A 24,606-nucleotide genomic window follows, 5' to 3' on the forward strand; every position below is an offset into this window, starting at 1 on the left:
TGCAGGTTATATTGTTTATCTTGAAAGACTTTGGACTCTGGACTTTGGACTCTCTCTCTCTCTCTCTCTCTCTCTCTCTCTCTCTCTCTCTCTCTCTCTCTCTCTCTCTAAGGCAGAGGAGCTGTCTATCACTAACTTTCAGATGGACAACACTTCCAAGTGTTCTTTAGAAGGCTGCTCATAGGCTTCTAACTCATAAACAAAGTCCTGCATCCTGGTACCATTATGAGCGAGTTTGGACTTATCCTTGAGGAAATTGGGGAGTTTGGATTCTTCCAGAAACGCTTGTTGTTAACATTATTCATTTTGAACATTAATCTTGGTTTGGATGTATTTCTTTCAATTTTTACTGGAATGAACTTCCCCCACCACTGCAACACGGACTGGATACTTGCCATTAGCCCGAACTTGACATCTGAAAAGCAGCTCAACCTCACCGTCCCCACTGGAGAAGATGGGAGGTATGAAAGCTGCATGATGTTCACACCTGTAGACTTTGATTTGGAAACAATTGAAGCATACGGGATTAATAGTACCACAAAGTGCCATAAAGGATGGGTTTACGACAAACCTGAAAGAACCTCCAGTTACGTAACAGAGGTAGGCTAAAGCAACTGAAAACAAACTATTTTCTGTCTTTAATAACAAATATACCTTTGGTAAAAGGTTATTATTATTGCTATTATTTTAGTTGTTTTTACTATTATCAACAACTATAGGACTTCTCTAAACCAAGAAATAGAGGATATATAATTAGATTCCTTCTGTTTCCCTCAGTTTGATCTAGTGTGTGACAACAGCCTTTTAAATGAGGCAATACAGTCCATCTACATGGCAGGTCTTTTGGTAGGAGCGCTGGTGTTTGGACCAATGGCCGACAGGTAGGACTACAGAATCTCTTCACATCACAAATAATTCAGCGATTGAAATAAAGTTATGTTACAGTTACATCTGCTCATGAAAACAAAATGAGCCAGTAATGCTCGCGTCACACTGTCCCGAAATTGACACCAGGTGGCCATACGAATATGGAATTTTGAAATTCGCACAAAGATGGCCCCAAACTTGGTCAACAGCCAATGAACAGCCAAAGCAAGTACGATGCCTACAGAATGTCACACGATGACACCCGAACAACCACACACACGAAGGCCACACAATGGCTACATGACGTCGTATTGAGAGTACGGTGCGTTCAAACTAGGTCACGAAGGCGTCACGTGACCTCCCGATGGTATAATTAAGCAATAGATCACGACAGGCTGTGGTATACGGTCATTATACCACAGTTAAGGGGCGTTGTCCGTCCCGACGCGCAGCGGAGGGGCGGCGACCCCCTTCACTGTGGTATAATGACCGTATACCACTGACTGAAGTGATATATTGCTTTTATAAAACGGTTACGTAAGTATGGCGAAATGAATGTCTTACGCCCGTATTCCACCGGGGACGTAAGCGCCGCGGAACGGCTGCGCCGCGGTCACCGCTGCTGATCGCTGCCACTCTAATCAATGAAACCATCCCCACCGGGCGCGCCGCGGCGCGTCTCAGCAGCGTCCCAGGAGCGGCGCACCGCGCCGCAGCGCTATCTTTACGCAGCACTTCTATTTTGACGCGAGCCGCTGCTGAACCGCGTCAATTTCCACAGAGCAGATCGAGCCGGGCAGGAAGTGAAATAATAAAAGCCATAGAGCATCCCGTCAATTTTCAAAATAAAACACAATACTCCGCTCATGTAGCCTATACAACTTCACATCAACATTATGTCATGTCAGCAGTCAATCAATCAAAGGGTCTCAGAGGGTCGGCAACATGGACGACGAGAGACTTATTATCTAAGTGGAGGAACATAAAATCATTTACGAAATCAATCATCCTTTTTATAAAGACAATGTGAGAAAGGATTTCCTTTATCCACACAGTTAAAACGTTCAGGATTATCGCGTGATCTTGTGATCTCGTATGAATACGGCTGGCTCGCAAGGCAGCGCGCGCTGCCGTTACGCGCCCAGTGGCAATTGACGCAGGGCACAGGACGCAGCCGTTCCGCGACGCAGCCGTTCCGCGGCGCTTACGTCCCCGGTGGAATACGGGCGTTAGACAGCCTCAATTTTGAAAAAGCTAGAAAGTCGGAAAAGCATTTTTTTTAACGAATACAAAAAAGTAGTCCCTCCTGGCTGCCGGCAAAGTGTACGGCGGTTGCTATGCAACACACTGTAGCGTCCTTCAGAGAGAAGGCTAGAGACGGTAGCTCGGTTCGCCGGCAATTTAGCCTTCTATCGAGCAGTTCACTCACCGTGTGCCTATTGCTATACAACATTTCCACCCTCTCCAGTAATCAACATGTTTTTAGGCTTCGGTGAACTATGCTATTGCTTTTATATATAAATAAACAACAGTTCAAGTTAGGCGCGGAGTGATACTGGACTCTGTAAACTGAACGGGCGTCATAGCTGTGTGTATACGCTCAATATACAACAGTTGGGAACCAATCAGATCGCTTGATTTAAGCCACCCGTTTTATAAAACCTTCTTATGATCATCTATCTAAATAATCTCTATATAATATATCTGTTGCAGCCATTCAAATGAGGCTATTGATTTTCTGTTTACAAAGGTGTCTGACTTGTTTATTATTTATGAAAATAGATATTTTGAAATTAAAGCTAAATTTTGAATAGTTTATTTAGCATATTATATAATACTGTTTATGCTGAGACTGCTTTGCTTTTTGCTATCTGTAGGGGTCTGTGTGCAGGTTTTGCGCACCGCCCAGGGGTTTGTTTCCCAAAAGCATAGTTGCTAACTTCCTTGGCAACCTACCTCTTAGGGACTCAACAGTTAATAGGTTTGTTTCCCAAAACGATTTCACCTACATAGTGTAGCCCCTTTTACCCCTGATTGATAGAGGGCAGGGCCCTAGGTTCTTTAACCTAACATGAATACTTTTTTGAATAGTTTAGATTCCCTAAATTAATTGATTAAAATGTAACCAGTACCCTTAACTACGAACAACACATTTAAACATACACAATGACATAAACACTACACGTAAGCAAACAAACAAAAATGTATGATTTCAAATGTTTACTTGCTTTAGAATAAAGTGAAACAGTTACAACATGGCTATATACACGTTTTAACCTAAGCCGGCATTCTAAATGAAAGAAAACAAAGAAACAAAAGAAACCCCCGTTGCAGGCCTGATGACGCCGCGTACTCCTCTTCACTCCTATGAGCGAACGAGGACCGTACTCACGTACAGGTGAGTGGTGGGTGACGTCGGTAGTGTGTCGGTACTAGTGTTCCAGGGAGAACCCCGAGAGTCCATGAAAAGTCCGCGGCAACGGCACTCGTCCTTGGCGTGTTGCCTTGGTTCCTCCTGGCCGGAGGAAGGCGAACGAAGCCCGTCGGCGCCTCTGCCCGGTCCGCGGTCCCCAAGAAGCTGGTCCTAGCAGCGACGCTGGCTGCGTTAACCAACCGCCACTCGTTCCAACTGGTTAAGTTGGTAGTCGGACTCGAACTCCGCTGGGTGAACCAAACTGTAAAGCTGATATGTCATCCACTTTAGCTGAAAACTATTATTAACATGTGCTCTTTGGACACGTCTTTTCCTCCTCTCTCTTTTTCCTTTGTCTCTTTTTCCTTTCCTCTTGTGTCGGCCAGCTCTGAAAGGGGTCGAACAATGGCTGCATAATTGGCTATGAATCGTCGATAATAGCCGCAGAATCCTAAAAAGGATTGTAAGGTCTTCAAGTTGGTCGGTTGAGGCCAGGTTGTGACTGCTTCGATTTTGTCAGGATCAGGAGCAACCCCGTCAGCGGACACTATGTGTCCAAGGTACTTCACCCTTGGCAAGCAGACTTGACATTTGTCAACCGACAGTTTCAGTCCAACTTCTCCCAGACGATCTAGCACCTTAAGCAGTCTTTCCTCATGCTCCTCAAGAGTCCTTCCAAAAACGATCAAGTCGTCGAGGTACACTAACACCTGGAGCAAGTTCATATCGCCTACTGCCTTCTCCATTAACCTCTGAAAGGTCGCCGGAGCTCCGCTTATGCCCTGCGGCATTCGCTCAAACTGGTAGAAGCCTAATGGGCAGATGAATGCCGTTTTCTCCTTGTCCTCTTCAGTCATTGCTATCTGATAATAGCCACTTCTGAGGTCCAGGACGGAGAACCATTGGCTTCCTGTCAGGGCGTTCAGCGCATCGTCAATACAAGGTGTTGTGTATTGATCTGGGATGGTACGACTGTTCAAAAGCCTGTAGTCAATGCACATCCTAATAGTTCCATTTTTCTATAACTAACTATAGGGGAAGCATAAGGGCTTCGGGACTCAGAAATGATACCGGCCTGCAGAAGTTCTTGAAGGTGCTTGCGCACATCTTCAATGTCTGCAGGTGCCAGCCGACGTGAACACTCACGAAACGGTCGCGGGTCGGATAGTCGGATATGGTGTTCTACCCCTTTGGCTAAACCGACATCCCACTCTTCCGTTGAGAAGACATGGGATCTTTGTGACAGCTTCTCACAAAGTCTGCTCTTCCATTCTCTTGAGATTGGTGAGTCTCCGAAGTTGATCATACTTGCATCAAACTCTGATGACGTTGTTTCTTTGGGAGGGATGGTAGCGACTGAATCAACCAGGTGCATGTGGCCAATAACTGTTCCCACTGGTATGGATGTCTCTCTCAAAGAGTCATTATTCATCCAAACTCTGAAACTATTAATGTCCATTGCCTGACTGCACACTACCATGGGCTGAAAGGTCACACCAGCGGGGAGTGGGGCTAGTGGTGAGGAATCTACAATCAGGATTTCTTGGTCAACAGCATGCGTGAGCTCGATTTTGCAAACAGCATGCACATCACCACCCGAGGGAATAGTCAAAGGACCAGGTCCTTGCCACCTCACACGACCAACATCATCTCCTCCCTCCTCCAGAACTTCTGGAGGAGCGTGTTCGCCTGTTTCATAAGCTTTAATGCCCAGGGTCTGAGTTACATCAATACCACTGTCCCTGCATTGCTTCACCAAGCGTCTGACATGACTGGCATTTGTTCCCACAATGACAGAGGTCTGATCTGCAGTCTTGGGGCTTGGACATATGAGGGCGAGAACCGTCACAGTTTGCGTTGTGCCCAAAATTTCTGCAGGGTACTCCAGGTCCACCACTACGTAGCCACGGTAGGGATAACTGACGCTGGATTCACTTAAACCCCAAAGGGCCAAACCAGAGACAGGTTGAATCGGTATATCTGACAAGTACTTTTGGTACCAAGGCTCAAATATAATCGTCACCTGAGACCCACTGTCTAACAGGGCGGTGCAGGGTTGACCACTAACTTTCAACTTGACAAGACTAGGTGGCCCAACCAAACCATCAGGGATAGTTGTACTCTGCACAGAAACTGCACTCTTCTTCACCCCGCAGTCCACAACATCAGCTGTGACATCTCTTGTCTGCTGCTTGTCTTTTGATACTCTCAGGGCCTGAATCAGTCTCTTGATAACCTTGGCCTGGTTTTCAGAGTTTTGACACTTTCCTGCATAATGCCCACTCTCCCCACAACGGTAACAGAAATTCTCCTCTGCAACCCTTGGTGGTCCATGGGGAGAACGGGAGTCATATTTCGAAGCTTCTACTGTTGAGACTGCGGCCGCAGTCTCCTTGTTAGTTACCTTATGGGTGAACTTTGTTTGTAGCCGCTTCATTTGCTTTCTCAATGCCTTTAGCTCAGAGTCAGAACCAGGCTCACTGTGCAGAGATGCATTGAAGGGCGTTGTCTCCACATGTTCAAACATGGCTTGATCTGGCCTAGTCACCACAGCAGCTACCAGGGCCTTGAGATCTTTTAGTTCTGCCCTTAAGCCCTGGATTTCAGCCTGTTTAACGTCAATCTCTGGCTTAACATGAACACTTTGCACAGCGGGATTGAGCCTTTTCCTTGAGGCCTCATACTCCTCCTCTGTCCTTAACTCTTTCAACAACTGGAGAAAAGTTGGCGGCTTGTCTCTCCTTTCTCTTAGGCGGAGATTGACCAACATCAAGTCAGATGCTACAGCACCTCTCAACAGCTGCTCTAACCGTACTTTATCTACTCTGTCCAGCAGGACACCACCTTTCTTAATCACTTTATCTAGCGACCGCTCAAGACGCCTCAGGAAGTCAGAGAGCTTCTCGCCTGACTGCTACTGCATTGAACGAAACGCAAAGTACAGATCATCTCCAGACTCTGCTGTCCCAAACACATGCTCAACTGCCTCCAGGCACTGTTCAGGGCTAACATCAGGATTGCTGGCTCTGGCTGCTTTAACTATTTCCAGCGCGGGACCTTTAAGGCTCTCCATTAGTCTACGTCTTTTCTCCTTAACAGAACAATCACACTCCTCGACCATAAGCCATGCTTGCTCTAGCCAGTGTTCAAACTGCTCTTCACCTGCTGGAATGGGCAGGGTTCCAGAAAAAATGCGTAGGCGGCGATAGCTTCCATGATCAACAGTGGGCTTTGTCTTGTCAAGCAACTCACCAAGTGCACGCAGAATGGACTCAGTTTGGCTACTGGGGGAAACTGGAGTAGGGGACCTGCTCTGGGGTTTCTCCCCTGTCCTTTCCTCAGCCTGCTGTGCTCCGGCTAGCAACTCACTGAAACTATCTACCGGTGCAGATAGGGCTTCACCCACTATGACTATAGGCCACGCCTCATTACCATCAGTAGGCATCACTTCAGCAGGAACATTTTCCCTCTTTAGCGTTTCACGACACTCACACAGGATCATATACCTGTTGCGCCTCATGTTGTAATTCCTACCTCGGACACGAACACGTCCCAGACATTTAACAGTGTGCAGGGTCTCTTCAATTTGTGTGACTTCCACATCTTCTCGAATGAGAACCATGAGTGCATGAGCCTCATCCAATACTTCTCCACGGCACCAGCCCTTTAGCTCTGACACAAGCTCAGTTTGACTTTCCATTCTCAAATTTTAGTAAAAAATATATATAATATATATAAAAAATATATATATTTACTGCAGCTTTAATTTCACTAGTATTTAACTGGTACTGATTATCTTGAAAACCCAAACTTATCCCAGCGGGGCCTCCATTTTATGTAGCCCCTTTTACCCCTGATTGATAGAGGGCAGGGCCCTAGGTTCTTTAACCTAACATGAATACTTTTTTGAATAGTTTAGATTCCCTAAATTAATTGATTAAAATGTAACCAGTACCCTTAACTACGAACAACACATTTAAACATACACAATGACATAAACACTACACGTAAGCAAACAAACAAAAATGTATGATTTCAAATGTTTACTTGCTTTAGAATAAAGTGAAACAGTTACAACATGGCTATATACACGTTTTAACCTAAGCCGGCATTCTAAATGAAAGAAAACAAAGAAACAAAAGAAACCCCCGTTGCAGGCCTGATGACGCCGCGTACTCCTCTTCACTCCTATGAGAGAACGAGGACCGTACTCACGTACAGGTGAGTGGTGGGTGACGTCGGTAGTGTGTCGGTACTAGTGTTCCAGGGAGAACCCCGAGAGTCCATGAAAAGTCCGCGGCAACGGCACTCGTCCTTGGCGTGTTGCCTTGGTTCCTCCTGGCCGGAGGAAGGCGAACGAAGCCCGTCGGCGCCTCTGCCCGGTCCGCGGTCCCCAAGAAGCTGGTCCTAGCAGCGACGCTGGCTGCGTTAACCAACCGCCACTCGTTCCAACTGGTTAAGTTGGTAGTCGGACTCGAACTCCGCTGGGTGAACCAAACTGTAAAGCTGATATGTCATCCACTTTAGCTGAAAACTATTATTAACATGTGCTCTTTGGACACGTCTTTTCCTCCTCTCTCTTTTTCCCAACTCCCGCGCGTTTTCCTGACCTCTCACCCTCCCTTCCCCGTCTCCCATTCACCCCCCATTACGCCCCCTCCTGGCGGGATGGCCACATTACAGATAAACAAACAGATATATACAACATATAAATCACAAAACACAATAGCAAAATAGCAACCTAACAAAACATTACGAAAAACAATAAACTCTATGTATATACTCATGAGTACTCAAAACCCTGATTTTAACCTGGTTACAATAGTAAGCTCATAGTATCGAGTAAGTTATTAACCTCCATAGTACTAGCAAGGTAAGGCTTCCTGACTGTTTCCCCAACAACATTGTCTGGCTGAGTCCTTATTACCCACATGGTAAAAAGGAAAATTATTTACAATGGCTCTAGGGCTGTTGTAGGTCCATATTATGCCACATGCTTCCTGGATATTCATGGTCACATGACCAATTTCAGTCTTTTTTGTCTTTTTTACGTAGTTATCATTCCGAGTTAGTGCAGTACCGCCTCCAAATGTTAGGGTGAGGGACATTTAATGGCTCACAAATATTTTCTTTAACCCAGTTACTTTTACATATGGGATAAGATTCTGGGCAGTGGGTTTTAGAGAAGTGAATTCAGTGATAACAATTTAAAATCAAATATTAAAGTATCAAGAAACATGCATCCACTGAAGCGACAGCACAAGATGCTGCCCCCCTGTCAAAATGAATAGGCTATCAAAATATTGTAGGAGGGAAATAAACAGCCTAGGTACTGTTAAGAGATGGACAGACTTCAAACATCAAAAATCGATCACGAGGAACTGAGGAAACAAGACACATCTGGCAGGGCTTGAACCGGTGGCAAAAACATCAACCCTGTTACTCTCAGGGTGAGTGCTCTAACCACTCTGACCACTTACCAACAACAGATAGTTAGAATTAGCACTTATAAAAGTATAAAAATATAGTAAAAATCATCCTCCATCAGTTTGAAAATGTATTATAGGCCTCTTATCAAAATGGTTAGTCTTGCAGCCTTGCTCTATTTTGTTGAAGCGATCTCAATGATGGTCATCCTGTATTGCAGGCTTGGCCGTCGGTTTGTGGTCCTCCTCTCCATGTGTCTCCAGCTCCTGTTTGGTGTTGGCTCTGCCTTTGCACCACACATCTATGTATACATGGCTTTTCGGTTCGTAGTTGCTACCGCAGCATCAGGGATTTTAATTAATGCATTTGTATTAGGTGAGTATCTTTTTACAATTTATTTGGGTTGTCTTGTTAGAAGAAGTTGGTGTAAGTGTTTTCCTCGTTCTCATTCTACTGCCTTGTGTCTCACCCTGTTGCACGTGTGTTTTATATGTATTTTCGGCCAGTTACTATATGACTTTTATAAAATTCAAGTGAAAATATATATAGTTTTCTGATGTGTGATTTTGATCATGTTTCCACTTTAAAGGGGCAGAATGGACCAGTACCTCTAAACGGGCCTTCGTCACAATTTCTGCGCACACTTTTTTTGCTGTCGGACAGTTGGTGATGGCAGGCGTTGCCTACTTTATCCGTGATTGGAGGATTCTGCACCTGGTGTTCTCAGGCCCTCTGGTCCTGGCAATTCCAGCCGTATACTGGTTTGTTCACCCTTCTGTACTTCAATGTAACCCTAAGCCTTGTGTGCTTTAATGATCAGTCATGTTTGACCTTTGTGACCTTCCAGGCTCCTGCCTGAATCCGCCCGCTGGCTCATGACCCAGGGAAGGATGAAGGAGGCGCGTAAAGAGGTCCTGAGGGCAGCCAGGGTGAATGGAAGAACAATCTCTGAAGCCATCCTCAGCCACGTGAGTTACGTATGGGAGAGAAGCCACACTTCTCCCTCCTCCAATAGCAAACACTTCCAAAATCAAACCCACTATGACCTGCAACACTCTTTTTGTTTTTTTTATTTTGAATCACTGAACTTTTGTTTTATACCTTTGTCTGGCTTAGTTGGAGTCTGAGAACACATCAACAAGTGGAAGCATGTTGGACTTGTTTAGGGTGTCTTATTTAAGGAAACGTGTTCTCATCATGAACTCTTTGTGGTGAGTATTGCTACTGCTTAGTACTGCTCCTTAAGTTTCTTGAAAATACCATGTACACATTATAAAACAAATGCTGATTCCAAACACTAACAATTTTTATGATGTCCTGTCGATAGGTTTGCAACAAGTGTGGTTTACTTTGGAGTCAGTCTAAATGTCGACAATTTTGGCTTGGATATCTACCTCACTCAGTCCATATTTGGCCTTGTAGAAATCCCTGCACGCTTGGGCAGTATTTTATTCCTTCAGTACTTTGGGAGGAGAAAAAGTCAAGCTGCGGCCTTGTTCGGGGCCGGCACTGCTTGCCTTGTAATCATTGCTATTCCAAAGGGTAACTATAATAGCCTTCACCTTTTGCAGGATATCATCCAACTAGAAATACATTGCTATCTCGTTCCTACTGACTATCTCATAAGGCACTGCCAGAGGCAGTAGCACTGGATGTATCCCTCTTGCACACGTGCAGGTTGAGAGAAGGTCGCAGACCAGAGAAGCAGCTGGCTTCGGCATCAGAGTGTTCCCTGCTCGTAGGCCAAAAGGTAGCCGGCTTGGCACAGAGCCGAGGTATTGTTTCGCCCTAAGACCATTACGGTGGGCTTGGTAGAGGGTTTCTCTACAGATCGGAGAAACAGCTGGCTTCGGCAAGAATGTTCCCTGCTTAGAGACCGTAAAGTAGCCAGCTCGGATAGAGCCGAGAGATGAATGCGCTCATAGACCAATACAACAGTGGGCTTCGCTCTGGGTCTGGAGAAGTTGGGGTCCCATTTGTCTGCATGGCCCCGCTTTAGGCGGATGATGGCCATGTGGAGTGCCCCGTATGCCTAGGTGTGGAACACCTGAGGGAGGGGTTGTCAGACAGGGCATGCATGAACTGCAGTGTCATGCCAAGGACAACAAAGTTTGCCAGGCTATCTGAGGTGGAGGCTCTCCTGCATGATTCCGAGCAGCGGCTCTTACATCCGGCCCAGGTCACCGCAGGACAGAGACTGGGGGTGCCCCCCACGGAAAAAAGCTAGGAGGGTGGACACCCTGGCGGCCATGGTGGACACCTAAACATCAGAGTTTACCCAGATTAAAGCGCTGCTGCTTAATCTGCAGCCAGAGGAAACCTACCAAGCTGTGCCTCTCCCACAACCCTCGAGAGGAGGATTTTCTGTCCAACAACATTGTATTCTGATTCCGAGCAGATGCATGGCCCCAGAGCCAGTTCTGAGCCTGGACTGCTTGGGGCACAGGCAGGGATGTGCATAGTGCTGGCGTGCTTGGGGCTAGATGAGGCCCCAGTAGCAGCTGCTATGCCAAGTGCATTCTTTAGAGGAGCCCCACAGGATTCTGAAGGAGCCTTTCAGATACTGCCCTCACAGCATTACATGGAGGAGTGTCCGAGGTGCTGGTAAGACCCTAGGAGCTTCTCTCACCACTTCAGAGACAGCAGGGCCTTTGCTGCCATGCAGGACGCAGACAGCCGCAGGCTGGGACACATGCCCCGTGGCCCCCTTAATAGTTTCCCTGGAGGAAGTATTACGGCCTAATGCCCGCTGTCCCAGGCCTCAGTGCTTCATAACGGGCAATCTCATTACGAGGAGCTATGACGCTGCTACCCGCAGGCCCCATCTGATACTGGCCCTTTCCTGGTTCATGCAGGTTTCAGAGGTAGATCCCACAGAACCTAAGTGACGCGTCACTGCAGGCATTTGCCTCCATGTCAAGAGAGCTCGGCAGGATCATGGTGACCTTGACACTAGCCCGCCGTTTGGATGGCACAGTCCCTGCTTTTGGAGCTGTGCAGGATGGTCCCCTAGTGGTTCCAGGGGAGATGTTTGACCCCGCAGCACAGCAAGTGCTGGAGCAAAGCAGCCAGGCAGTGTAAACCAGAGAGCAGTTTGCCAGCCTCCAGAGGGAGCCTATACCCTTTGCGAGGCAGGGGGCCCCTCCTGGGAACTAAGGCAGTCGCTTCAATCCACCAGGCCCTGGAGGCTTCCAGAAGCGTTGACGTCAGAATTAACAGCTCATTCAACGGCACCTGGCCCCAATATGGCCAGCACCTCGGGCACAAGGGGCCCACATAGCCCTGACTCCTCTCACTCACTCGCAGTCTCTGGCAGTGCACCAGTCTCAAATCTCTGACAGCGTGAGCAGTAATTCGGCACTAGTCTCAATGCTCTGTGTGACAGTGTTACCTAAAAGTTTGCCAACACAGCTAGCATGTCAAGTGCAGCGTCTCCGTGACCAGTTTTGGTAGAGAAAGAAAACGGCAGAAGTGCTGTTGAGAAGTACTTTGGATTTGAGGCAAATTACCAAGGAAAGTCAAAAGACGCATGTATACCCATGCATGGGTTTCATAACTGTGCACTTTTTCATGAAACTTGACCTGAAACTTTACATGATATAACCATATAATTCTGTGACTAAAACTTGCAGATAACAAATCAAGAACAAACTTCCCCTTTTCTTTTTGCAACCCAAAATGGTTGTAAAACAAAATGGCTTACCTTTGTTGTTTTTGTCCTCAATGTTGAGTCTGATCGGATAAAACCACCATAAACAGATCTGTTTATGGTGTTCCTTTTCAAGAAAATGCTCTGTGACCCTGTCATACCAACTGTCTGCTGTCTTTTCCAGTGACTTAAGCAGTGTTCTCTCAATGGCCAGGAGAGCTAGACTGCTTAAACAGCCTTGGCCCATTGTGTAACGGGTGTAGGACTTGAGCCGCTTTAAACAGGAGAAGCTCCTTTCTACACCTGCAGATGTAGCTCCAATTGTTGCCACTAATGAGAACAGTTTGTAAAGCTGAGGCATTGCAGTGTCCAACTCCATGTCTTTAAGGAACACCAAGAAATCACACAGCTTTCCCCTGTCACCCTGCAAGTCCTGATCTGAATACAGGACTTGAAGTTCAGACCTCAGTCTCCCTGAATCAAAGTGAACTCGCACAAGGAAATGTGGGAATTATGTTAAACTGAAACAAGGAATTCTGTGTATGAAATGCACCAAATAGAGGAGGAGAGACCCTGCCCGGAGGAAGCCCGGGGTTCCCGTCTGGAGCCAGGCCCAGAAGGAGGGCTCGTCTGTGAGTGCCTGGTGGCCGGGTTTGCCACGGAGCCCGGCCGGGCACAGCCCAAACAAGCTGCGTGGCACCCCTCTTCTTCCTGTGGGCCCACCACCTGCAGGGAGACCCGCTGGGGTCGGGTGCGCTGCCACATGGGTGGCAGTGAAAGTCAGGGGTCCCGAAGGACCAGACCCGAGTGGCAGAAGCTGGCTCTGGGGATGTGGAACATCACCTCACTGTGGGGAAAGGAACCGGAGCTTGTGAGGGAGCGCTACCAGTTAGATCTGGTGGGGCTTACCTCTACGCACAGTCTCAGCTCTGGTACCGTACTCCTGAATAGGGGTTGAACTCCATTCTTCTCCGGAGTTGCCCAGGGCGTGAGGCGCCGGGCGGATACTCATAAATCCCCGGCTGAGCGCTGCGGTGTTGGAGTTTACCCCGGTGGATGAGAGGGTCGCCTCCCTACGCCTAAGGGTGGTGGGGGGGAAAACTCTGACTGTTTGTGCATATGCACCGAACAGCAGTTCAGAGTACTCTGCCTTCTTGGAGACCCTGAATGGAGTCCTGTATGGGGCTCCAGTAGGGGACTCTGTAGTTCTGCTGGGAGACTTCAACGCCCACGTGGGCAATGACGGAGACACCTGGAGAGGCGTGGTGGGGAGGAACTAGCCTGATGCATCAGCCGCTTACTTCATTACATTTCATATAGCGTCTGAACACGAGCCGTAGAGATTCGTTTGCTTCCGGGAGGCGGTTGCTTCCGTTTGCTTCGACTAATCGCTGCTGCTTGGCGGTGACGTATGCTATGCGCCGGAAGCCGGCATCCATCTCGTCAACTGTTTACCGCAGCTTGGGAACTACACCGGTATTTCAGTTTGGGCGCTTCAGTTCGACGTCATCGCCCGTCATCGCCCGTCATCGCCACATCTGCTCGCTGATTGGTCCGTCCGCTCTGGCGGACGGAGCAAACCGAAACGCATTGCTAGTTCCCTGACTATATGGTTGAGGCAAATTAAATTTGCCGGAACCAGTAGGCGGCGCTAGCCTGGCTAGGGAGGAACGGCCTCCCTGATCTAAACCCAAGTGGTCGTTTGTTACTCGACTTCTGTGCTAGTCATGAATTGTCTGTTAATTATCTGTTAATAAATATGTAAATTTTATTTGGATTTGTCTATATAAATAATAATAAAAAGTGTTTGAAAGGGTATGATTGCCGAATAGATTGGGTAAGATTGCCGATACAAAATGGTGTAGGTTAGAGTTATCCTATCCAAAAAATAAGTCATATTTGAATTTCACATAACAAACTTTCATTTGAAACCCCAATGTTAGGATAGCCTTCAGATTAATTTTAGCACCGGAGTATGACCCGCCCTACCGATGGAGGCCAAGGGCCTTCGCGTTCTTCCTTATCTGGACGGCTTGCTTGTCTGTGCCCAGACCTGGGAGAGGGCAGTCCATGATACAGCAATTCTCCTTCCCACGTGAACGCCCCCTCACCCAACCAGGACGTGGTGTTCCTTCAGATGGGATTGGACACTCAGCAGATGATTGCCTCCCCGTTGTTGCGCCGGGTAGATGCCTGCCTCTCATGCCAATCAAGGCATCACGCTGGCAGCAAATGATCCCACATGCCTGCCGGGCGATGGGGATAAAAGGGCAATACTACTCTGAACTGTGCAGGCACTGTGGAATATGAAGGCAATATCTGGCTTTCGCCAGTCTGAAAGTCTCTTTATCTGTGGCAGACACAGGAGGGGCCGCGCCTTGTCCAAACACAGGCTGTCCAACTGGATTGTGGAAGCCATCTCTGAGAGATACAAGACCAAGGGCCTAACCTGTAAGGTTAGATGCCATTCCACCATGAGCGTCTCCGCATCGTGGGTGGCATTGAGGGGTGTACCCCTAGAGGATATATGTGTGGCAGTAACCTGGGCTCTGCCATTCACCATCACCGGGTTCTACAGGGTCAATGTCGCTGCCCCCATGCTGTGGTGGCAGCTGTCCTGCCTAGGCCAGCAGCCTGCACTCATGAGGTGGGTGCAGGATTCCTTGTGACTTTGTTGGTATAAGTCATCTAGTGCTAAAGCACTTCTCTGACAGTCAGTAGGAATGAAATGGAATGAAAGTTACGCATGTAACTATGGTTCTATGATTTCCGGATGACTGCCAGAGTTCTCTGTCACTCAGAATCTGATTCTAAACGAAAAATGTTCAGGATGATGGGGGCATTTATGCTATTGGGCGGATAGCGTCCTACGTCACAAAGGGTCACAACATGACTACTTTGGTATACACAAGTACATGAGCTGTGCATGCACGAGAGGGATACATCTATTGCTAAAGTATTGCCTCTGGCACTCAGTAGGAATTCATAGAAGTTACATGTGTAACTCTCAATTAATGAAATGATTCTATGAACCATAGACCTTCCTGTGGTCGTGACGGTCATCGCTGTACTTGGGAAGTATGCTGCAACATCTTCCTTTACTATGCTCTATGTGTTCACTGCAGAGCTGTACCCCACTATCCTCAGGTAAACCGCCTAAAGGTCCTCCTGCTAAAATATAAACTTTGGAAAATGAAGATATAACTTCTAGGTTTTCCACATTTCTGAAAAATGATCATGCAGAGAAGAAAACATTAGAAGGATTTTTTGGCTGCATCATTTGAAGTTTAACTGTGTTCACACCAAACACGACGGGCAACACGATTCCATACAAAGTCAACGTAGAGACGCGAATCAGGCAAAATTTGTCGCTAGAAAAACCTGCGACAAGATTTGATTGACGGCGCGACATTTTGCCCTGTCACAGGCGAGCGCGTTCACGTGGATTTGCAGACACTTTCGCTGGAGTTGAAATATTTGAACTTTGCCGCGACATTTGCGTGACAGCCAATCAGCGTTCACTCCCTGCACAAGCGTTTAACTGGCCGGGCCAACAGTTCCCTGCACTCTGCAGTGAACCGCAGCATGGAGGAGAAAGTGATTGTTGCCGTTTGCGACTCCCGGAGCTCTATATATAATATTATATGATATTATATAATATAAATATCTATATAATATATAATATCACGGCCAAAAGCTGTGTGCGCCTCCGGATTATATTATTAACCCATAAACGACGGGCATTCCGACGTCTCTCCCTCTTCCACAACAGGTAAAGACATGCAATGACAGTTATCTCATGGTTGAGAATGAATTGGCATGAAACACCGTTGCCGGGCAAAAGATGTTGCGCGACAAAATTTGCCTGACATAACTGTACAGTGAAGGATTATGATTTGTCACGCGACAAAACTTGGGCGACAGCGCCACCAGGCGAAAAATTTGTCTTTTGGTGTGAACACACAGGAAGACATATCTGACATCAATTCAGCCCCAAAAATTGTCTTGATGTCATGAATACCTTTTTATAACAATGTGGATATAAATGGGCATATAGGCATCCCAATTGTTGGATTAGTTGAGCATTTTCTAACACAGAGTTGGCGAAGACATGCAGAAAGAGTCCCACTCTTTTTAAGATGATAGATGTTTACATGCGATTTGTTTTATGGTTCCAGGCAGAGTGGGGTAGGTCTGAACTCCACGTGTGCTCGTATCGGGGGCATCCTAGCCCCTCTCATCAGGCTGCTAGACGTGTACCACTCTGCCATCCCTATGGTGTTGTATGGCACCATTCCTCTCATAGGCGGGTTCCTCTGCTTTCTGCTGCCAGAGACCCTCAACATGGAACTTCAGGACCACACCCAACAAAGGTCAGGAAACAGGTCTTACGGTGTACTTTTTATGAATTTATTGACAAAAATGTTTGACTGTTTTGCTTTATGCTTCTGTGTTTTTCAATTTCTTTGTCAATTTTTTTAACTTTCAGAACACAAAAGGATGCTGATGCTGAATTACATGATAACCCATCAATGGGAAGAACAAAGTTGTAAATGATGTCCCAATCTGTTCATCTGTTGTGTAATTGTACCCAAATCATACTTAATAAAGGTATTAGTGGCTAATGCCAGCCACCAAGCTAATGCAGACAGTGCGTTTACATGACACTCAAGAAAGTCGACTTATTGGCTTAGTCCAACTATGATTGGATTACTAAGATGCATGTATACACCTTAGTCGAGCTATACTCGAATCGAATTGGGTTACTCATAGTCGAATTAAGACCCATAGATAATGCGATTCATAGTCGAGCTAAGCGTGCATGTAGACAATCGAATTGGATTATGCGTTGATTTGCGTTTTGCGCATGCTCGAGATCTTTTCCCGGGGCCGTGAGCCGGAAGTAGAAGGAAACGATAGTCCTCGATTTATTTAAAAAGGTGGCGCAGAAGATGGAGGAAGCCGGTGAATGTAGTTACCCCTATAAGAATTGTGTCCCGGCTGCGGGAGCGTGCATGGCATGCATTCATTAAAGGTGGAAGCACACGGACACTACGCTTCCATTTCACCCAAGGCTGAATTAAAAGTAGGCCTACATGTTTTTCTAAATGTGGGTCATCAACGAGGTTGTAAAGTAGTAACGGGCACATCTGTCAAAATAAATGTTTTTTTCTCCCGACGTGTTTACGATCTTTATTCATTCATTGCGCCGCGGCGGGGAATGTATACGGACGGGCAGCGGAGGGGCTGCTCCGGTGGGAGAAAGATGTTTTCAGTAGACAGATGTCAACTAACTTTGGGTCGGCGATTTATTTAAAAAGCTGGCGCAGAAGATGGAGGAAGCCGGTGTCGTGCCAATGTAGTTACCCCCTATAAGGAGTGTATCATCATCAACGTGCATTCAGTACACACTACGCTTCGATTTAACCCAAGGCTGAATTAAAAGTCCATGTTTTTCTAAATGTTGCTCATCAACGAGGTTGTAAAATAACTACGATCTTTATTTATTCATTGCGCCGCGGCCGAACTGACGGGGGTATTCTCTGATATTATGAATCTTACAGACTGCGTCGGGTTCTCCGACTCTCTGGTACTTCCACAACAAGTAAAGACTCCTAGTCGGGTTTATCTCGCCCATGGGGAAAAGGAATTGGGGGAAATTAACTTTGGCTTTGACTCTCTGAAGTCCAGATTGAAACGCGACCCAAACGGGTCCATATCATTTCTCTGACGCTCCATTGTTCCGACCTCTCGGTCATATGCGGACTGCTCCGCCGGCAGAGCAGCCGGAGGAGTCGGCATACGACCGAGAGGAACAATGGAGCGTCGGAGAAATGATATAGACCCAAAGTGAACTGACAGCTGTCTGCTGAAACATCGCTTTCTCGAATGAGTTTGTTGTTGCTGGTGACGTAAAGAGGTCAACCGGTGGCTCTATTACCACTAGTTGAAATGGGCACAGCGCCACCTATCGTACCGGGGCATGACACGCTTCGGCCAATGAATCGATTTACTCACCGCCATGTATTGCAGTTGTCCAATTGAGGAGCATAATCGAGCTATGGCTTTAATTGAATTAAGCTGTGCATGTAAACGTACTGAGTGTTTCCCACACAGACTTCTTTTGGGCTGACCGCCCAGGATTTAACGGCATATTAAAGTCTGTGTTGCAGTTAATTTTTTTTTGTGCAATTTACTTGTTGGTAATAAACATTTGAACGGTTATCCATTGTATTTAATGTTGTTGGGTATCACAAAACAGAATTTAATACGAAAAAGGTACGATTTTAGCGGTTTGCAATTGATTCTCATTTCCCCCACAATGCATTGCATGACGTCACGTTGGGGAGACGACAGACTGATTGAGACCCTTGAGAGTAGAGACTAGTAAGAGTGTTCAGCAGATTATACAGATAAATACATAGATAGATAGATATAGATAAATAGATAGCCTATTCAAGTATTTATTATTGCCAAACGACACAAATCGTCGGGAATTCATTTAGGTGATTCGGCTCACACAGGACAGTAGGCTACAAGACCACACAGAACAAGGGAGACAACATGACTGGACATGCACAAAAGACATCACATTAAAACTAGACAAATACATTGATAGATGGATATACTAGATAAATGTTATTGTGGTGTTCCCCAACACAGAATTGGCCAGTGTGGTAAATCGGTTATTATGATTGGTTGCACTGAAGTGTATATAAGGCAGAATCGCCACCAGGGGGACCTCTTGGTACTCGGCTCTGCCAGATAGCTACGCGCGATAGTTACGGTCTTCAATAAAAGTGATTCTAAGTCAATAGTCTGTCGTGTGCACTTTGAGTTCCTCTTAAACAGACAAGAATAGTAAATACACTATAGTTTGGCGACGAGGATGGGATGTTTAAGTTGGAAGAAGTCACAGAGTTAGTATGTCAAGCAGCTCCAGTGAGGCAGAAGACTACGATGACGAAGAACCAGAGAGACGTTCGGTGAGTGAAAGGACCGTCGAACAGAAGATGGCATTCGGTAAGCCAGAAGATTTCCACTTCGAGGAAAGTGAGGAAAGTTTCGATTGTTATCGCGAACGGTTAGAGCAGTACTTTGCAGCAAATGGATTGGACACTAAAGAAGAGAGAACCAAAGCGGTTTTTCTTACGGTGGTAGGAAAAAGGGCGCATAGCTTACTGATGGATTTGTGCGCGCCAGATAAGCCATCGGGTAAAACATACAAAGTACTGGTGGAAATGCTAGAAAAGCACTACGTTCCGAAAACCAACTTTATTGCTGAGAGATGCAAGTTTCACGGAAGAAACCAAAAGGAAAACGAAACGATGAGTGAGTACATTGCAAGTTTGAGAAAATTAGCAGCCACGTGCAAATTTGGAACATTTTTAGACGAAGCACTGCGTGATAGGTTCGTCTGTGGAGTTAAGAGCAGTGACCTAAGAGATCGGTTACTCAATGCGGCTCACACAAAAGACTTAACGCTACAGCTTGCAGTAGAAATGGCGCTCTCTTTTGAGGTAACAAAGGACAGTGCGCAACAGTTTGCACAGAGGAGCTATAAAGCTAATGTGGTGGAGAAGAAGACTCCACTAAAGCATCGAGAGGCTACGGAAAAGTCTACAGCTAACGGGAAGTCATGCTATCGATGCAATGGAAACGGTCATAGATCGGATGAATGCAGGTTTAAGGACGCAGAGTGTCACCAGTGTAAGAAAAAGGGACACATCGCAAAAGCATGCCGCGGACATAAGGAAGGAAGCTATGGCAAGGCCGCATGGAAAGGGACCATGCATATGGAATGTTGCAACGCTCCCCAGCACGTGGACCAGAACAACGCTCCCCAGCACGTGGACCAGGGCAACGCTCCCCAGCACGTGGACCAGAGCAACGCTCCCCGGCACGTGGTCCAGGGCAACGCTCCCGATCTTCGGGCAGATGGAGATCGTATCCAGCCTCAGCCCCGCAGTAGCAGAGAAGACGGCGGTGGGCTGACAAGGTTCAGGGTGGATGCGGTAAAGAACATTGACACTGGTCAGACATTGGACAGTGGAGGGGTTGATCTTTTTGCAATGGATACGGGTAAAGTTGACATTGTGAAACCCTACTATGTGTATGTCAGTGTAAATGGTACAAGGGTAAAAATGGAGGTAGACACTGGCGCAGCTGTGTCGGTGATATCTGAAACTCTGTTTAAACGCAGGTTTAAAGAAGTGAAACTTAGTCCAGCAAATTGTGTGCTAAAAACCTACAGTGAGGAATCATTGCAATTGTTGGGAAAATTCACAGCAAAGGTGAAATGCAAGGAACGCTCTGAAAGGCTAGAACTACTAGTTGTGAAAGGAAGAGGTCCTGCATTAATGGGCAGAGACTGGATAAGTCAAATAAAGCTAGACTGGTCAAGAGTCAACAGAGTGGCTCCTGATACAGTGGATGATGTGTGTGCCAGACATGCATCGTGTTCAAACCTGATTTAGGCAAGCTAAAAGGTATTGAAGCCAGACTACATGTAGTTCCAGATGCGGTGCCCAAGTTTTGTAAGCCTAGAAACGTGCCATATGCACTAAGAGAAGCCGTAGAGAGAGAACTAAAAAAATTGGAAGCTGATGGTGTCATCTCACCCATTAATTACAGTGAGTGGGCAGCTCCAATTGTTTGTGTGCCTAAAAAGGATGATACTGTGAGAATATAAATAAATAAATAAATTCATGGTTGAATGTGGAACAGTATCCACTACCCCAAACCCAAGATTTATTTGCTAAACTAGCAGGAGGTCAGCAGTTTACCAAATTAGACTTGTCACAGGCTTATTCGCAAGTCCCGTTAGAGGAAAATTCAAGACATTACCTGACTATCAACACACACAGAGGGTTGTATCACTACAACAGGTTACCCTATGGTGTCGCTAGCGCTCCTGCTATATTCCAAAAGATTATGGATCAGGTTCTTCAGGGCATGGAAGGGGTCATCTGTTATTTAGATGACATTTTAATTACTGGAAAAGATACAGAAAGTCACCTGACCAACTTGGAAGAGGTTCTTAGTAGACTTGAAACTTACAATCTCAGGGTAAAAAGAGAGAAGTGTGCTTTCATGCAGAACAGCGTTTCCTACTTAGGACATGTCATTGATGCTATGGGCATACATCCAATGAAGGAGAAGACAGATGCTATTCAGAGGGCTGCAGTTCCGAAAAATGTTACTGAACTCAGGTCATTCCTAGCTCTGTTAAACTACTATGGGAAGTTTATTCCTAATCTATCTACTCTGATTCAGCCGATGACAGCATTGCTGCATAAAGATGCAACCTGGGAATGGTCAGAGAAATGTCAAAGGGCATTTGAAAGTGCAAAGACGTCTCTTCAGTCAGATCAATTGTTGGTACATTTTGATGCTGAGTTACAAATCGTACTAGCATGTGATGCTTCTCCTTATGGAGTAGGAGCTGTAATCAGCCACAAAATGAAAGACGGAAGTGAGAGACCTATTGCATTTGCATCGAGAATGCTAACGAAAACAGAACAGAATTACTGTCAATTGGAAAAAGAGGCACTGGGTCTTGTATTTGGAGTTATGAAATTCCATGATTATCTTTATGGAAGGAAATTCCTGTTACTGACAGATCACAAGCCGCTGTTGAAAATTTTGGGGCCTAAGACAGGTGTGCCAACCCTGGCCGCTGCTAGATTACAAAGGTGGGCTCTAATCTTGGCAGCGTATACATACGAAATCCAGTACAAGAAGTCAGAGCAGCATTGCAATGCTGATGCCTTATCAAGATTACCTGTGAAGCCTGATGTAGATGTGGTGTCAAACCCGATTTACAGAGTGTCTTACCTGGAGGACTTACCTCTTACTGCTAGAGAAATAGCAAAAGAAACAGACAGAGATCCTGTGTTAAGAGTGGTTAAACAGCTGGTGTTAACTGGGTGGCCTAAACATGTACAAGATGAGTCACTGAAGCCTTATTTTCAGAGGAAATTAGAGCTCAGCATTGAGGATGATTGTTTATTATGGGGTTACCGTGTGGTAGTGCCTGATAAACTGAGAGACCGCTTATTATCTGAATTGCATGAGCACCACTGGGGAATAGTTAAAATGAAATCCCTCACCAGAAGTCTATTCTGGTGGCCTACCTTAGATGACAGTATTGAACGTGAAGTGAATCAGTGTACTATTTGTCAGCAGCAGCGTAGTATGCCTACTACCGCACCAGTACATACATGGAAATGGTCTTCGAGTCCATGGGAAAGAGTACATCTTGATTTTGCTGAGGACCACAAGCAGATGTTTTTAGTAGTGATGGATGCCTATGCTAGATGGCCAGAGATAGTTCCCATGAACACTACTACATCATCTAAGACAATTGAAGCACTGAGAAATTTATTTGCAGCTTATGGGTTACCTAAAGAGGTTGTAACTGATAACGGACCTCAGTTCGTATCAGAAGAGTTTGAGTCATTTTTGGCTAAAAATGGAGTAAAACACATCAAATCGCCTGCATACCATCCTGCAAGTAATGGTTTAGCTGAAAGATTGGTCCAAAATCTTAAGAAATCCCTTGCCAAGAATAGAGCCATTGGTGGTATGACGCTTGACCACTGTGTAGCAAATTTTCTGATTGGATACAGAAACACACCCCATACTAAGACAGGAAAGACCCCAGCTGAGCTGTTTCTGAGAAGACAGGTGCGAACCAGGTTGTCGCTTATCAAGCCAGAGTTCTCTCAGAGAATGCAGACTGAGTCTGAACCAGATCTTCCCCGTGTTAGGTTTTTCATGGTTGGTCAACACGTGTTTGTAAAGAATTACAGGGGAGGGGAGAAATGGTTGAATGGAGTTATATGTGAAGTGTTGGGTCCGGTCACATACAATGTTGAAGTAAATGGAAATTGTGTGAAAAGACATGTGAACCAGATGTTGGGTGTCAAGGGAAATCCAAACCGTTCGAATCAAATGGACTCTTGTGATAGAGCATCTTGCAACATTGATGATTTCAATGCAGACACTGATGTGTCAGAACATCCTGAACCACAGGTTGTGGAAGAACGACCTTTGGAACCACCACCGCCAGTTGTGGAAAGGAACACTCGTCCTGTGAGAGACAGACGTCCTCCGGATAGACTGAACTTGTGACTGAAATGAAGATTGGTTAAAAGGAAGAAAATAAATCTAATGTAATGTATGGTTACTGTTGAAGAAATACTGTACATGGTTATGTAAAAGATATATATATATATATGAAAAAAAAAAAAATGAAAAGAAAAGAAGTTTAAATTTACAAGGGAGGAGCTGTGGTGTTCCCCAACACAGAATTGGCCAGTGTGGTAAATCGGTTATTATGATTGGTTGCACTGAAGTGTATTCTGCCCCCCTGGTGGCAGAATCGCCACCAGGGGGACCTCTTGGTACTCGGCTCTGCCAGATAGCTACGCGCGATAGTTACGGTCTTCAATAAAAGTGATTCTAAGTCAATAGTCTGTCGTGTGCACTTTGAGTTCCTCTTAAACAGACAAGAATAGTAAATACACTACAGTTATATATAAATATTTTTTGCCAAGCGGAGCCAGCCTGTGCGCGTATGCAAATTAGTCATGTGCGCCAAACAGAAGAAGGACGTAATGTTGAGAAGTCATACTAAAAACGGATAGCAAGCGAAAGCTAAACCAGAGTGTATCACTCACACACTTTGGGTCCATTCTAACTTAAGGTAAGAGGCTATTTAAATATTTTGTTGATTGTTGTGCATAAGATGAGTGTGTGCATGGTTAGTTGTGTTGGTTGTGGTCTTAGTGAAGCAGCCTAGCCTTGGAGTTGGAGTGATTGTGTATGTGCGTGCGAGAGAGAGCACACCCGCCGTGGTGATGTTTGGCTCGTTGTGGGCTGTCAGCATCCGCCGGGTTGGACGAATGTGCTTTGTGTGTCAATGCTGTATCTGTCTGATCGTATTTGCTGTAGATGGATGGTTAAATAATGTCACACGATCGGTCATACTGCAGGCTCTCATTTGCAAGTTCACTGATTGCGTGTCTGATAGGCGGCATGCATTCAGTTGATTGCTCTTCTAAATGCGCCAGATTGATGCCAATTATTGTCGTGTTTGCATTGTAATGCACATCTTTGCTTCCTGTTATAAAACAACGTGCATCCTTTAGCCAATGCAGCCTCCTATGTCAGCGTTGCTTTACGAATACTATAGCATATCGGTTTATCAAAATTGTTAAGTGTGTGCGTGTGTTTTGTCATGTAG

At 45.9% G+C, this 24,606-nt stretch overlaps 1 protein-coding gene across 1 annotated transcript; it reads left to right on the top strand.

Moving 5' to 3' along the window:
• Positions 1 to 225: 225 nt before the first annotated feature.
• Positions 226 to 20,573, top strand: LOC311368781 (solute carrier family 22 member 13-like; the record flags this gene model as incomplete). Its single annotated transcript, XM_084487557.1, has 11 exons — positions 226 to 600; positions 778 to 881; positions 8,928 to 9,033; positions 9,371 to 9,468; positions 9,555 to 9,675; positions 9,824 to 9,918; positions 10,035 to 10,249; positions 15,395 to 15,503; positions 16,535 to 16,729; positions 20,041 to 20,390; positions 20,560 to 20,573. The coding sequence occupies 11 exons, from the start codon at positions 226 to 228 to the stop codon at positions 20,571 to 20,573; spliced, it is 1,782 nt and encodes a 593-aa protein (XP_084343683.1).
• Between the last annotated feature and the right edge of the window lie 4,033 nt (positions 20,574 to 24,606).

This window comes from Micromesistius poutassou (assembly GCF_964030765.1).
Source record: "Micromesistius poutassou genome assembly, chromosome: 23".
Taxonomy (NCBI): Eukaryota; Metazoa; Chordata; class Actinopteri; order Gadiformes; family Gadidae; genus Micromesistius; species Micromesistius poutassou.